The 15,544-nt window shown below is 35.1% G+C and overlaps 3 protein-coding genes across 3 annotated transcripts in view; 1 reads left to right on the plus strand and 2 right to left on the minus strand.

Annotated features, from left to right (window-relative positions):
- LOC145934932 (uncharacterized) overlaps nt 1–15,544 on the minus strand; it is a 469,524-nt gene that overhangs the window by 436,432 nt on the left and 17,548 nt on the right. The gene's annotated exons all lie outside the window — the stretch shown is intronic.
- Dpr1 (defective proboscis extension response 1) overlaps nt 1–15,544 on the plus strand; it is a 322,483-nt gene that overhangs the window by 124,903 nt on the left and 182,036 nt on the right. The gene's annotated exons all lie outside the window — the stretch shown is intronic.
- LOC145935138 (uncharacterized) lies at nt 4,940–15,445 on the minus strand. The gene is made up of 6 exons (XM_083036247.1): nt 15,427–15,445; nt 13,371–13,587; nt 7,991–8,116; nt 7,188–7,309; nt 6,420–6,572; nt 4,940–5,148 (listed from the first exon to the last, which is right to left on the minus strand). The coding sequence occupies exons 1-6, from the start codon at nt 15,443–15,445 to the stop codon at nt 4,940–4,942; spliced, it is 846 nt and encodes a 281-aa protein (XP_082892373.1).

The raw sequence follows: 15,544 nt of genomic DNA on the forward strand, positions 1-15,544 counted from the left end.
CAGAATATGATGGATAATGACAAATACAAAGTACAAAAGTCATCAGTTGCATTTGTTACCCACATCTGTTGAAACTCGCAGTTGTAATAACTCGGATTCTAATATCAATATTGCGTAGCTTCTCTGCGCATTCGATTGAGAAATAAGTTGCTCGTGACTTTCGATTATCTGGAAATGTTCTAGGAAGTTGTCCAGCTTCGGATGGGATCGTTATAGATGTTAGTAACAAATGAGACTAAATGTAGGTCAGAACTGAGCTAGGTTCTTCATTTTTCAGCGCAGTTGGGAGGCGCTTAATGTCATGAATCTTTCTAGTGTCGGACAAATAAGGACAGACATGATTCTCCGCAATTAAACAAGCCGAAATGAATATGAAAAGAGTACTAACTAGAGGAAAGAAAAGTTTTCACGGAATGGCCACGTTGGCACACTGACCTCAATTTCCAAAAAGTATCTTTTATGGGATAATTGTATTTAAAAGTCACTTCTAGTTAAATAAAGTATCTCAATCTTCGTTTATAATTAATAAATTCTATAAAAGAAATTAACAAATTCTAAAAATTCTAAAAATTTGTGAACTATAACATTCCATAATTCAATTTAAAAAAAGTCGATGCAATCTCATTAATATTTCGGAGAATATTGAAAATAATATAGATTGATTATATATATTTCCGAACAGTATTTTATCAGTTTCAAAAAAAAATGAGCAGCATGTTCCATAAACACAATCAATAAAGATTTCAGTGTGAAAATCGCAATTTATAATATTCTTTATATAACATCCCCCCCGCCCCGTTTACACATTCATTATTTATCATTATTTATTAAAAAAATAATGTATCTATAAAAAATTAAAAATATGCAGTTCCAAATTTTAGCGATATAGATGAGATTTTATCTATTAATGTTGCTTTCTGTGCAGAAATTAATTTTATATATTTTTTTTATTAAAAAAAATAATTTTTGGATAACAAAAATTGGCTTTCGAAATATATTTTACTAGATTATTTTACTACATTCGTTGCAAGAAAATTTACTTCTCCAGTAAACATAAACCTCATTTCGTAGCCATTAACGTATACATATATGCAGTGAAAATCGTGGCAGCTGATCCTGGTGTTTTGCTCTAGGGAAAATAACATATTTCCCACTCTACTATATGCGAGAAAATACGCGCACCTGGAGTTACGTGAATATTTGTGAAAATAAAATCTCTAAAAGAATCAGATTGTATTATTTACTAACATTTCTCAGTAAATAGTAAAAAGGAAATTTATTATACAGACATTGTATTCTTTTTATTGTCGCATGCATGTAAAAATTGTATTTAGAACGGAAGGGAATAGATCTTCATTATTTAAAAAAATGCTAACAAAGTTAAGTGACGTTCTGGAAGAAGTGCTATAAGTGCTCTTAAAGTTTATGTGCTTTCAAAGTATATAGTGCAAATATTCACACAACGTAATATATAAAGATTTTCTTATTGAGAAAGTGTAAATAATTTTGGATAAATACGTGTAAGATAATTTGCATATATCTGACATTACGTATTTATCCAAAATTATTTACACTTTCCACAGAAAACTCTTTCTTCAATTTCCCATAAAATTAATAAAACTACTCTGTTTCCGTTTTGGAACTGACCGAACGATAGTCAATAACCCCCCCAGGGCAAAGCAGTGTAACTGGTTTGTCGCAGCTTAACTAACTATAGGATAAAGTCACCGGTAACGCCGGCATTTAAGCGGGGCTTACTACTACGAGGTAAAACGAGATGTTTACTGCTAATTGCGTGGTTTCGGACCTTCGATTTACTTGGATTTATGCCACGAACGTGAAAAAGAGCATGTTAAAAAATTTCTTTCCAATTTTTCGGAACGCACACAGACGTCCATTTATTTTTTAGCTTTTTTGTGATTGCTCAGCAAAATGAAGAATGGCATTTTTTCTATCTGTCAATGAAATGGAGATTCTTCGGCAAATATAAAATCAATTTCGAGAAAAATTTGCTTTTGTGCATCTGCTTAATTTTAAACATTAAATATCTTGATACAATAAAGTTTTGAATTAAAATTCTGTTAAAATAAAAATTGATTTTCAAAGTTCAATTCAATATAAATACTGACCCATATTACTTTCAAAATGTAGGCAATACGAGAGTACAACAATAAGTGATAAAACTACGAATTATTTCTGCAAGTTAACTAAAAGTTTCTTACTGCCGTTGGAGCCGTTCAATTTTTTTTTTGTTTAAATAAAGAAAAAACGCTGACTTTCAGTGATGGCTGGGTGGGCAGCGGACAGATTGTCCGATAACGCTCTGTAATATAAATAGTTGGTATCCTGCCAGATGAGTTAATTGCTAGATCAACGATACTATAACGTTTGTTCATCGCGAGCTCGGCCAACCAGTTAAATTTTTCTTGGCAGAAGGCGCGCGTGCTTAAACTCGCAAGATATTCCCGTTTAATGTACCCTGTACATTAAACGTACGCGCGCGCGCGCACAATTGTGATCTCATTTGCGTGATTAAATCTCGCGGACGGCACGCCACGAAAAACGCGGAAATTTCTTTTTTAAGAAGAACAACACATACGCGCGCGGTAGGTAAAATCCAACGGCAAAAGAAACAAAAAATAATTCACCGCAACTGCATTCGTCGACACGTTATGCGAATCACGCGAGCTTTTTTTCACGCTAGAAAGACGGACAGAATCGAATTTCGCCGAATGCTGAAAGGTTTCAGAGAACCATGTAAATTCGCGTGATGGAAATTGGGTCGACACAACCGTCGAGGAACTGGGATTAGAGCCTGACTATACACAGAACAGTGACAGAATCACGAACGAATGAGTAAAAGCTTAAGTATAATAACACGCGATAGATAATTCCGTTCACGCACAGTACGTATGTTTATTTCATCCATTCGTGGCTTATGTTTTCACAGTTAACATTTGCTTGCTTTCATTTTTTATTAATGCGCATTCGCTTCATGACGTATCGACCACCGTTATTTCCCTCGACCCATCATGACTCTCGCGGTCCTGAGAGGACTCGTCCGAGGGTCGACGGCGGAGCAATTGAGGGTCCACAACGAGCCTGACATTGACGGTGCTCTTCCACCACCTGTACCATGGCGACACCTGGTCCTGAAGAAGGAGAGACAAATGTGAGCGACTGGAGAGAGCCGTCGAGGTCGCGGCTGCTCCTTTTCCCGCCGATTTAAATTATCCGGGCAGTTTCAGTTGTCAGGGGCAAAGGGCAGTCCACTCGATAAATCAGGCTCGAGTAACGCGCCTCGAGTACCCTCCGACGTAACAAAGAGAGAAAAAGAGAGAGATAGAGAGAGAGGCAGAGAGGCGAAAGAGAGCGAGGAGTTCCCGATCGAAAGCGCGAGAGAAAACGCGATTCGGAAAGTGGCGCGTATTCGCGATTATTCTTAATTAAACACGACATTCGACGATTTCAATTCAACTGCAGCGATTTACGGCGCGACACATATGAGTCCTCTTTTTATTTAAAACTCTGCCGTCTCCTATCTGATCCTTCGTACGCCCTTCTGGGCGCTTCAACTTGCGGGATTTCTCCGCGAGGATTAATGAAAACGTTCGGTGACGCGTGATAATTTGTTGACCCGCTCTGGGATCGAAATATCGTACGCTAGACTCTAATCATCTTGCTCGCCTACCCTCACTTCATACAGCCTCCGACGCCTCTATTCAGTTTCAATAGTACAGCAGAGGCGTTAAGCGCCGTGAATAATTCTTCCTGAGATCGAAGGCGCACTTTGTTCCAAGAGTGGAATAATGTATTATATACATCCTAGTGGCTGATAAATCTTTCGATTTATCGACGACATTGATCTGCACCGAGGATGTACGTGTACTACGTGACTAGATTGCCGCGTATATTTTTGGACTTTGCTGGCAAAAGGCGTTATAGTAATTGTAAACGATAATGCTTCCGTAATAAATAAACGATGCGACAAATAATATAATTTTTAATTAAACTCATTCTTCCATAATTAATTTAGATATACAAAATAAATTAAATTTTATTCATGTTAAAAAATTTTTTAATAATTCATAATTAGATAAATTAAAAATGTTTATATTATATTATATTATAAAAGTTAATATTATGGAAGTTAATAATAAGCACGAAATTATATTATCGCTCTTAATTAAGTTATATTCGAAATAAAATATTGCCAGAGAATTTAATTTATACAATAAGAATTATTTAAAGCTCATTATATGTGCAAAGGATAATTATCAGTATGATAATTTCATTCTATTAAGCATGTTCCCCACATATTTGCATGCGGAAACGTGACGATTTCCATATTCATGTTTGAGATGATGCCAATGACGATAAATTTAGTGATAGCTTTAAGCGAGATAATCAAACCTAACACTTGCTGACAGGCTCCACGGTAATTAATTATATCTAGAAATTTAATGAAACCATTAGCAAGCATTTTAGGACACATAAACGATCGCCATAAATACTCGCCATAACAGCTCTAAACGAAACTCCCATTTAATTCACGCCAACGCCATAAAGATTATGATCTTTATCCCACCGAGGAGGATGATATAAATCAAAGTTAAATAAACTGTACGGTAAAATTAACGCCCGCGAATCTCAAATATCTAATCATAAAAAGAACAATAATATAAACGACCCTTTTATTACCAGTAGTTACGCTTTTGAAATAAATGAGAAATAAATTAAAAAATGAATCCTATACACTCTCGTAAAGGAACGAAGGTATTTTTCAAAATAAAAAGACGACTTTTAATTCGCGCCTATATTATTTTGTTCGTGTCAGAGCACGCAAAGAGCATGCATCTTGCCACGCTTGTTTCAACTACATTATATCTACGTATTCGAGCGCGGAGATGCCGCTCACGCTTCACCTGCGCACCGCGTCTTAATGCGTTCGTTCGAAGCGAGTGTCGTCGCTATCTGGCCCCGGCGAGATCGCGCTGCATAAACATAAACCGCGACACAACGACGACGAGACTGTGTTGGGTGCAATGTAAAGTCGACGACCCAGAGGGGATTCATGCTGATGCAAGTTATACCAGCATCGGCGTACGTTGCTACTCAAAAGTGCCCGAACACCGCGATTCGATATCCCTACGTTACAAAATGTATCCCGATCGGGTACATATATTCTTCGAAATATGTTATGCAGTAAAAAATAAATCATGCTCCATCACGTGGCTTTACCGTGCAACCTTTCAGCCAAAGATAGTGCAGTCTAAACTAAGAAAAATGGCCACTGTTTCAAACTCGAAGCGTCAATAGATATTAAGTTATAGCTATTATGCCACGTATTGATCTATGCGTTCGAGTATCTAAAAACTTGCACATATGAAAGTCTAAATAAACTCATAATTTCTAAAACTGCCCGGTAACAGTATTATTCATTTATGACTTAATAATGACTTCAACAAAAATAACATCCTCGAAATTGAAAGATTTTTTTGATATTTTCTTGGGAAATATTATTTTTATTGTAAATTTCATTTCATATTAATATTGTAGAATAATTTTCAAAATAAATACAACAAAATAAATAAAAATGATTCAGATAAATTAAATATAAATATGCTTTAGAAATATATTTTACCTACATAAAATATATATTATACGTATTTCATGTTACGAAAATAATATACGTATAATTAATCATATTAAAAAAAATCAATTTTTTAATGCCGTTTATATATGTATAATAAGATTTACATTCATTGAAATAGACGAAGCTAAATCATGTTATTTATCATTCCCAAAACTAATCTCTACTTGTTGGCTCTTAATTGCAAGGACACATTCAATCCTTTGGGATGTAGAAAACGGCTGGTTAAATACGTTTCATTACAATGCTGACCTCGTTTCATGTATCGCACAATATCGTGCGATTGGTTTCGTCCGTTTCATATACTATTTTGCATCGTTAACGTATAATGTAAAATAATAATTTTACAAAATTAGTTTCTGATGAAATAATCTATGCAAATTTAATAAGATATTCGTATGTGAAAATTTGTTTCCAATATATTCAAATAATAATAGAGAAATATAATAATATATTTATATCATATCGTAGTGTTATGTAATTAATTAATTAAATGTTTAATTAAGTGATTTTAATATTATGCAAGTAATTTTATCTGGCATCTTTCGTTACATTAATTAACACATCTAATTTATTTATCATGTATTCCTATCTAGTTGCAAACGAATTGCATTAATAAAAACATTTTTCCGGATCATAAATTCAAAGAAGTCAATGTTAAATACTGTTTAACGCAACATAATTCCTTTAAATTAAACTGCATTTATTTCTATTAAATGCAGTATTCTTAGCAATAAATAAATAGAGAAGAGATAACTTAAAAAACAAGAATAAATCGACAATATAATTACCCTGCCAAGCAGGTAAACCGTGGTGACATAGCCTAATATCACGATGGTGAGAAAGAACCATATCGCCCCTCGAGTCCAAAGCTTGGAAATTCCGATCTTTTTTCCCTCAATGATAAAGTACCGCATACCTGTAAAGTTACGGCGGATAACAAGTACGTACATAGTTTCGGTGCAACAACAGTTTCGCAAAAGTGGCACGTTTATCGGACGGAACTGACAATAAGATTGTCTAAGGCTTCATTAACATACAATTTTTACTCTCTTTCGCTGTAACGCTATCTCGTAAGAGCCTAACATTTCTTTTTGTATGACCACGCTCCTAAAAAAGCTTGGAAATGCAAAGATACGCGTCAAGTGTACACGTTGGAGCATATATTTTTTATACGAAAAAAATTCCGAGTGATAATTAAATAATAAAATATACAACAATGCGTAATATTTTCGAAAGCGCAAAAATATTATAAACATTAAAGCTTAAAAAAATCTCTCAATTCAGATTCAATATAAAATTCAATATAAAATATATAATATATATAATATATGTTTTATATTAAATTTTATATTAAATTTTATATTAAAAATGAAGAAAAATTTTTTTCTTAAAAAGTAAAATCTTTTAGTTTAAAATCTCTCTTTGAATGTAAGTTTGAACTTTTTTAATCTAAATTTGTTATGAGATGCATTGGGCATCGAAAAATATTCGCTATAACAAGGAGATTGTTTCGCTTAAAAAAGCAACTCACCCAAAAGACACACCGCGGCTAATCCCACCGTAACAATAGTGAGTAACGTTAAGATGAGTAGGTCCGATTGTATATTTGTACGGTTCCGCGGATGGCTGATCCATATTCTCAGAGATTCTGGCCTGTAGGTACCCATAAAAATGATAACTACACGCGGCCGGATATAGTATAGCCATTAAGATAAAAGCTCAAAAAATTCATCCTTAGAGAGTCGCGCGCTTACATGAACGAAATACTTGTCAGTAAACTGCACAAACCGCTGCTCTAGAACCTAATATTTTGTAGAAGTCGAATATAAAAGATACTCGCTTATTAAAAAGTACATTAAAAAATTTTTTTTAAATAGATGCAAATAGATAAAATACGAATAAAATTGATGTCATTTAGAATTGTGTATCTCGTGGAAAAGAAATAAATTTACTTAATGTTCCAATTCTAAGTTGCTTCAAGAACCGACCTTTAAATTCAAAGTGATGGATTGTACTTTTAGTGCATAAATCGCCCCCCACTTTGTCACGATTCCTCGAGCAATTTGCTCGATACATCATCTTTGAGATTCAAGTTAACTCCAAACTGCAACCTGATCGGCTCGTAGCAAGGAAACAAATTGCGCGGAAGGAAATAGAAAAAAAAATGACTGAACAATTCATCGCGGAAAGGAAAATAATGGGTGTGGTGGTGAAAAACGAAATAGAAAACGCGCCGGCGTGTGCGAGAGATCGAAGTGCATTTCAGGTGCTTGAATTACATCCGGCTTGTGAAACCGCGCTCTCGTCCTTACCCGATAAATATATAATGCTCACCATCGATAACGAGGTGTCTCCACGGCATTGAAGTAGTAACGGCACAATTCGCAGTAAGTTCGACACGATTGATTCAGCCATCGTTCCAGGCAAGACAAGTGCACGTAAGCCAGCGTGCCCTTGCACCTAGAAGATACATGTCGCGTGTATCGTATTGTAATATTATAACACGTTATCATGTGTGTGTGTTTGTAAGATCACTCGTGTGCATAACGTCAAAGTGTTACGCAAGTAGTTTAACACGCGAGGGAAATAACGTCCGAAGATTACGCTTCTTTGTCAAAGTTGAAATTTTATTTAGGCCATTTAAAGACGCACAAAAAACCTGATAAATTGCATCTAGACAGCAGTCCGAGATGAAATAAGGGATAAAAGCTAAGTGACTTCGTTGATTTTTTTTGCTGTATACTATTTCGACCACATTTGCTCGGCCACTTTTAAGCAGAATGAGCAAATATAAAAAACATAGGAAAATACGAACTCGACGAATTCAATTTTTAAGATCTTCATTTAAAAAATTTGATTTTTATCAGAAAATATAACTTTGTTATTTTAATACAAACTTTATAAAATCTAAATATGTATATAATTAATAATTTTCTCATAAAGATGCTAATTTAATTAATACATCTAAATTATAAAATATCTTTCAAATATCTTTGTGTATGGACAAAGTTAAATGATGCAAACCTATTAACTGCATTTCGCAGGATTTATTCTATAGAAAATATTAAATCTGTTCGCTAGTAAACGCAAGTGTTGTCGCAAGCGCAGAATGCATTTCGCCACCGAGAACGTAAGAGATGAGTTATACCCGGTTCCGCATTATATCCTCGCCGCTTCAAGCCGAACGTCTATGGCCTCAAAGTAACAGTCGGATTAGAAAAGATTTCCGTAAGTTCGAGAATTATGACGGTAAACGTTCGAGAGATTTGCAGCGGGCCGCTCTCATTTCGCGCGTTTCCTACTGCGTTTTCACGTAGTTCGTGTCACTTCGAGCACGAGTTGTGTGTCCTTAATCGCCGAGACACGTTCCACGAACTATTCACTCATTTACGCCTTTCCACGGCCTCTCGGTTGCACTGGGCCGTGAATGAAAGAGAGAGAGAAAGGGTAAGGGAGAACAAAAGAGTAGTTCCCTTCTTATAACGTCTCGTTTCCCCCTTCTTAGCACGATCCACCATCACGCAGCCAACGCGAGAATTATGTGACTACGTGAGGTCGATTTCGGTGCCGAGCCGAGGTCTATACTTCATTCGACGATAAAGTCACGACGTTTCGCTTTGTCAGTCGCATTAAATGATCACTGTTTGCCAGTGAGAGAGAGAGAGAGAGAGAGAGAGAGAGAGTTGGGGAGGTGTAATCTAGTTATTATAAACAGCGCCGGCAACTATCACGACGAACTATAATATGCTTCTTTCATCCGCGATGTATGCAGCAACGCGCAAATTAGCCCAAACGAGATACGGAAGTGAGCAAGTCTGAACTACTATTGTCTGTTGTGCAGTTCGGTGATCCCGAAGACAAGTTTATGCGTTAAAGTCTCGTCAAGTTGATATCAGACAGTTTATACGTTTCCTTGTAAAATGAAGGGATTAGCTACGAGTTCTACTAAAGCAACTCGAGACAAAATATTTAATAATAATTTTTTTTTAATATTTAATATAAAAAAAATATTTAAATTTGTTTTCGTTAATACAGAAAGTGGATGTCCGGTAATAATCGCCGCACCGTGTACAGATAGAGCGAATTAAATCGAGTAGAAAAGTTCATTTTGCGATTTTCGCAAATAATTATAAGGGAAAAATTAATTGAAAAAGATCGTAAAACGACAGAGGATTTTCTTATTCGGTTTAACTCTCTTTACCTCCACGCGATGGATTGGACGATTATTATCGGACAGCCTGTATAAACATGAAAAATGACAGAAAATTATTCAACAAACGAAAATATGCGACGCAACAAAAAATTGACGCGACGCGCAGCCGCGAGTAAAACAATTCTCTTTTATATGATTTGCTTGCCCAGCGGCGTCATAAACTTTTCTCTTTGGCAGGGCATGGCAGGATGTACATGGACGATGATTAGCCCGCGTATCCGGAGGGAAACAGTTATCGTCCGATGAAATTTATGCCGCTTTTCTTTCGCGGTGCGATTCGCGGAGTATGGCTCCCGCATTATGACATCAGTTTTGCGATTGTTCCGACGAACAATGCGCGGTATGCAGCAGAATCCGGAATACTCCGTCAGCGTCGAGTACGATATAAGGAACGATATTAAACGAGAAATAATTCGCGGGCGGCCGCTGCGAAAGTTGCTCGGAAAAATTTCACCCAACTTCCCAATAATTTAACATTTTAAACAGTTCACCGCCCAACACACCTGCCGCGATTCTATATATCCGCACTTTAAATATTACCGTTATGTTAGTCTGCAACTCGTACTTAATTAATAATCGTTGCATCGCGTACGATTTTCGTGTAAAAAGCTTTCACACACTTGATACAAAACGTACAAAGATGTGTATTGTATAATAAACGACGTATGATAAAAGATGGATGAGACTAATATTTGCGTGAGAAGAATTTCACCCTCCATTTCCCTCGATCAAAAATGAACAAAGGGAGAATATAGAAGTAAGAAAACAGATTTGCTTGCTCTCGAATAAGGGGAGAGGTAAGATCAAGCGTATTCGTACTCTCGAATGCGAGATCACGCGTGCATTTGGCGGGAATTCTCCCCGAAACTGTAGATTCGCAACGAACAACCACTCTGTTTTCTACCGTAAATAATCGGCCATTTCAAAATTTGTGTGTTGATTCATGCGTCTGGTCGGACCAGATTTCTCGTCGGATGCGACGACGATGGCGGCGACATCGTCGCATTTACCAGCACCGCGTGTCTAATGTTGCCGTGGTAACGCGAAAAGAAATGGGTCACGAGATATAAATGTAGCACGTAGTTGTGAACTCTCACGAGGTCCTCGTGAATTAAGCCCCTATATGAGCGAGAAGGTGCGACTCAGGTCGTTAAGTTGACAGGCGGTGCAGATGCCATTCGCAAAAAAACGGTAATAAGAGCGCGCGATCTGCCAAAGTGTTAAATAAAATAATATCATAAGATCTGAAGTAAATTTTTGTATAATGGAAAATAAATGTACACCCTAAAAATCTTGAAATTGCGAGACAATTTAATTGAGACACTTTCTCGTTTTTTTAAACTGTAAAAAGAGATCGTTCATAATTGAGAGGAAGCGGAATTATAGTTACTGAGGAACATTCATTATTAATTCAATATTAATTTTTCTATTTCTCGAAGAAAGAGAGGAGGAAAGAGATTACAACATAACATGTAAATTCGAATGATAGATACCAGCAGACTTTCAAAGTAATGAATCAACTCAAGACATTGCTTTAGCTTTCCAAGTATATACTAATAGCTAATCTCCCGCGATATTTCATTGGCTGACATGAGATGATCATCATTTAATCGAGCTTTAACGCTAATTAATTAGCGCCTGTCTTCCATCTATGCTAACGCAAAATTAGCATTTGACGCCTCGCGCAACATACATTGTGATAGATGGGGAAGAATAGACTATTGGGAATCAGAGCAACTGCTTTTCTCGCCACTCGTCTTTATAACGACTTGGTAGCTTCGTTTCTCACGTAATTAAATTCATCGCTAATCGACTATGTTAACTTGGCAAAAATTTTAATTTGAAATATCTAGCAATATAGCTAATGATTAAATTAAATCTTGCTTAAAATAAAAGCTATTAAAATTAGTCAAAAATAGCTTTTTCTAATTATATTTTTGAAACTTTCTTCTCGCTTCATTGAATAAAAATTCAAAACTAATGTAAAATTACTAAACTATCAAAACTAATTAATATTTCAATAATAAAACTGTCATTCTATATATATATAGACATATATAAAAACTGTATAAATTATTATAATATCTTCGAGAGTTATTATTGTAGAATATTAAACAAAGTAAAAAATTACAAATAATATATATTCAACACATTTTAAAACTGAGTTACTATTTTTAGAAAAAAACATTTTGTTTATGTACCTAATTACGAGTTTTTCACGCACGCTTTCGTAGCGAAATTTTTCACCATGTATATCGCTTAAGCGCATCAACAGAAATATCTAAAGCTGAATCCGCAGGATTTAAATATCGCGACGCTCCGCCATTAATACGTAAGCACTTCCCATTCCGGTGAGCACCACATTTTTCCCGAATCCTATTAAGTATGAAAGATGGGACGTTCGTAAGATGGCGAAATTCTGTCCTAAATCCCGGACCGTAGCTGCGCGAATGATGTACATCGTTTTACCATGATAAAGTTTTCGAAATCGTAAATGCACAACTACATCTCTTCTGCTGCCTCTCGCATGCGGATGTTACAATCGACTTTTTCTCAAAAAACTCAAAAATTCTACGTGTGTATATGTATGTGTTGTATGTGTATCTGTACACGAAAAAGGAGCTATAATTAAAAATATATTTACTAGCAAGCAACCGTTTTTATACCAAAAGGAAAAATGGTACATTGTATTCGTTTATTTCTATTCTATATTAATTTTTTAGAAATGGCTTTGTCAATTAATTTTAATATTATTAACGTCAAGATAAATGTTTCAAAATATTTTTCACTAAGTTCATTTCGATCACTTATTAGCATTATTATAAAATCTAATCTGTTATGTATTTGCATAATTAATTGAGAAAAATTTCTATTTTAATATTTTAATAGCAGAAATGTCTTTGTAATATAAAGAAAATAATTGTAATTTCAAAATAAAATTTTATGTTGGAGAATCGATAGTATAACACTGAAATTTCAGCCAGCTATTACATTGAGTAACTTAATCTAAGCTTATTCTGAAATCCGTCCAATTACGCTTCTTAAATTGGCGCTCTACCTTGGATTATCTCCAAATACATCTGCAAGCTCTCGTCTAAATACCCGATTTAAACTCATTAATCCACATATGTACCTACTCGAATGATTAATAAATAGATTGTATCCAAGAAAATAAAATAAATCTTTTCGCCTAATTTTTAGAAAAATTTCAAGATTGTAACAAATAAATTCCCTTTTCAATACCGATACTAACGGAGAATATGTCAAAATTCAATATCATCTAATTAACATATCAGTATTGCCGCGGACGAAACCAATATTCTTTTTTTTTGTGTGCATTATTTGTTTCATTACTTATTTTATTGTGTTACTCTATTTCATTCTTTCATTTATTCATTCTATCGTTTCATCGAGGTATCGTCCAAATAGATTTTCCAAAATTGAGGTTTCGCCCATCTAAGCAGAGCTGGTCAGCCCGTAATCGAGCGAGTATGCATTTACCTACAAGGGGAAATGAGCGGTTCCTTCGGCGTGTTCGTGTGACATATTCGGCAGACGCTGGACCCGACCGAGATCAGGCTGTGGGTAAGCCGATGCTGTTGTCCAACGACCTCCGGAGACACTTGCTGCGTGTCGCGGCCATTTAAATTGCAAGCCGAGCCCTCGGGAACCGTGGCCGACGGCGGCATCGGCATGCTACGCTCGTGCTCCAAGTTAACTGTGGAACCAGCCAGAGAGAAGGACACATACGTTGCGCGGTGCATATGCATGATCCACCACGTACTCGCGCTTATTTACACCCCATTCGCCACTGCCGCGCCACGCTTTAAGCGTCTATTTTCTGTAGCGGACCGATCGCAAATCTGATAATAGTTCGCGCCAGTGGTTGCCAACCCGCATGCTCTCCGTGGAGCCTCTATCCAATTATTGTCTACCGCTTCTCCGAATTTTTAACGAGACAAAAACTCGACTTTCCAAGTATAAAGTTTCATATTTTTGGGTTATACTTTAAAGGAAAAAGATAAAACTTTAAAAGAATTTTTCTCTTGACAAAAAGATCGAAAAAAATTAAATATCTGTAATCGAGAGCATTTAAATCTTTAAAACATTTTTTCCACAAAGGACATAGGTACCAGATAATCTTGAACCATATTTTTCAAATAAAATAGTAGCCATATGTATACCAAAAATTTAATATTCTTTCCGAGAGATATATTTCTATTTTAAAGAAATGTCTTTTATATATATAAAGCTTCTTTATATTTTTTAGCTTTCCTTTAAACTATCCCCTAATATTTATTTTTTAAATATCTTTCGAAATCTAAACGGAATCAATGCTATTTTGTATGCATTACTTGACCGGTTTGAAGAGAAAGTTGCACATAACGTGGTGCATATGCATGAGCGATCAAGAGAGGAGTTTCTGCATTCATTTATTCACTATTCGGATCTAAATCGAATTTATTTGAAGTTTCGACGTGAAATCTGACGGCAGTTTATTGAATGGCAAAGTTAGTGAACATGCCGATGTATTGGCTTTAAAAGTTCAAAAATTACATTAACAAAGAAAAAAGATAATCGGATATTTTATTTAATAAACTGTATTATATGTTACATTATATATATATATATATATATATATATATATATATGTATATAATATATTACATATGTATATATATAAAATATAAACACAGATAATACTGTCTTTATTAAAATATCTCCTTATCTTCCTTTTTGTTAATTCAATTTTTGAATTTTTAAAGCTAATACATAAGCATGTTCATATATTTTATATATATAATCAATTTATTAATTTATTGAATGTTTAAATTATCATATTATCAATTTATTAAATGTTTAAGTTATTTTTTTCAAATAATGTGGCAAAATTGATTAATTATTTAAATCTTTAATTTTTTATTATATTAAACCAAAAATCGAATGTACTATCAAAGGGAAATCAAAATAATTTTCCATATAATTTATGCGCATCTAATAGTATAAATATGAATTAATTACTGTATTAATTACTCATCACGCGAGATCAATATAAATATTTAAGAAATAAAAAAAAAATTAACAGTGCATCAACTTTAAAAATTAATTAATCGTATCTGAATAACTCTCTTAGCTCATTTCACATTTAAATTAATTACATTTACTATTTTCTTTTACGTTTTTTATTTCTTACAAATCAGACTTCTTCATTACCGTGATTTGTTGTGAATTAGCCCATTCAAAAACTGAATGCATCAAGTCGAACCTTCAAATTTATAATAAGGGCTTGGCCGGATCTTCATCCGCGAAATACGAGATTAATACTCGAGAATTCGAGGATTCCTCTGGAGATGCTGGTTGGGTGGAAATTTATATCATGCTCGGGCGCTCTAACGAGGCGCACTCGCTCGAGCTTCTTGATACGAAGAGAAAAGGAGAGGTAGACGCTCTCAAGCTTTTTCCGTGATAATGGGACCGAACTTTAAATGAAGTCCCGCCAGGGCTGCGGCAATATTCCGGATGAAGAATGCAAGCCATAGCGACAGACAAAACCTACCTACTTGCGTTTCCGACATGGCGAAAGTTTCCGCCGCGATACATAACCAACAATTTCCTCGTGAATGGGAGTCGCGCGCGCGATACCAAGTTCTCCGAAGTCTTCCCGATCCCGTAAT

Source organism: Prenolepis imparis, unplaced genomic scaffold (assembly GCF_030444845.1).
Source record: "Prenolepis imparis isolate NDT839.2.m4 unplaced genomic scaffold, iyPreImpa1.0 SCAF_4, whole genome shotgun sequence".
NCBI classification, from domain to species: domain Eukaryota; kingdom Metazoa; phylum Arthropoda; class Insecta; order Hymenoptera; family Formicidae; genus Prenolepis; species Prenolepis imparis.

Coding starts and splice junctions, on each gene's coding strand:
- LOC145935138 (XM_083036247.1), bottom strand. Junction 8,117..13,370: donor CCGCTCATTTCCCCTTGTAG/GTAAATGCATAC, acceptor TGTATCTTCTAG/GTGCAAGGGCACGCTGGCTT. Junction 7,310..7,990: donor GAGACACCTCGTTATCGATG/GTGAGCATTATA, acceptor GGGTACCTACAG/GCCAGAATCTCTGAGAATAT.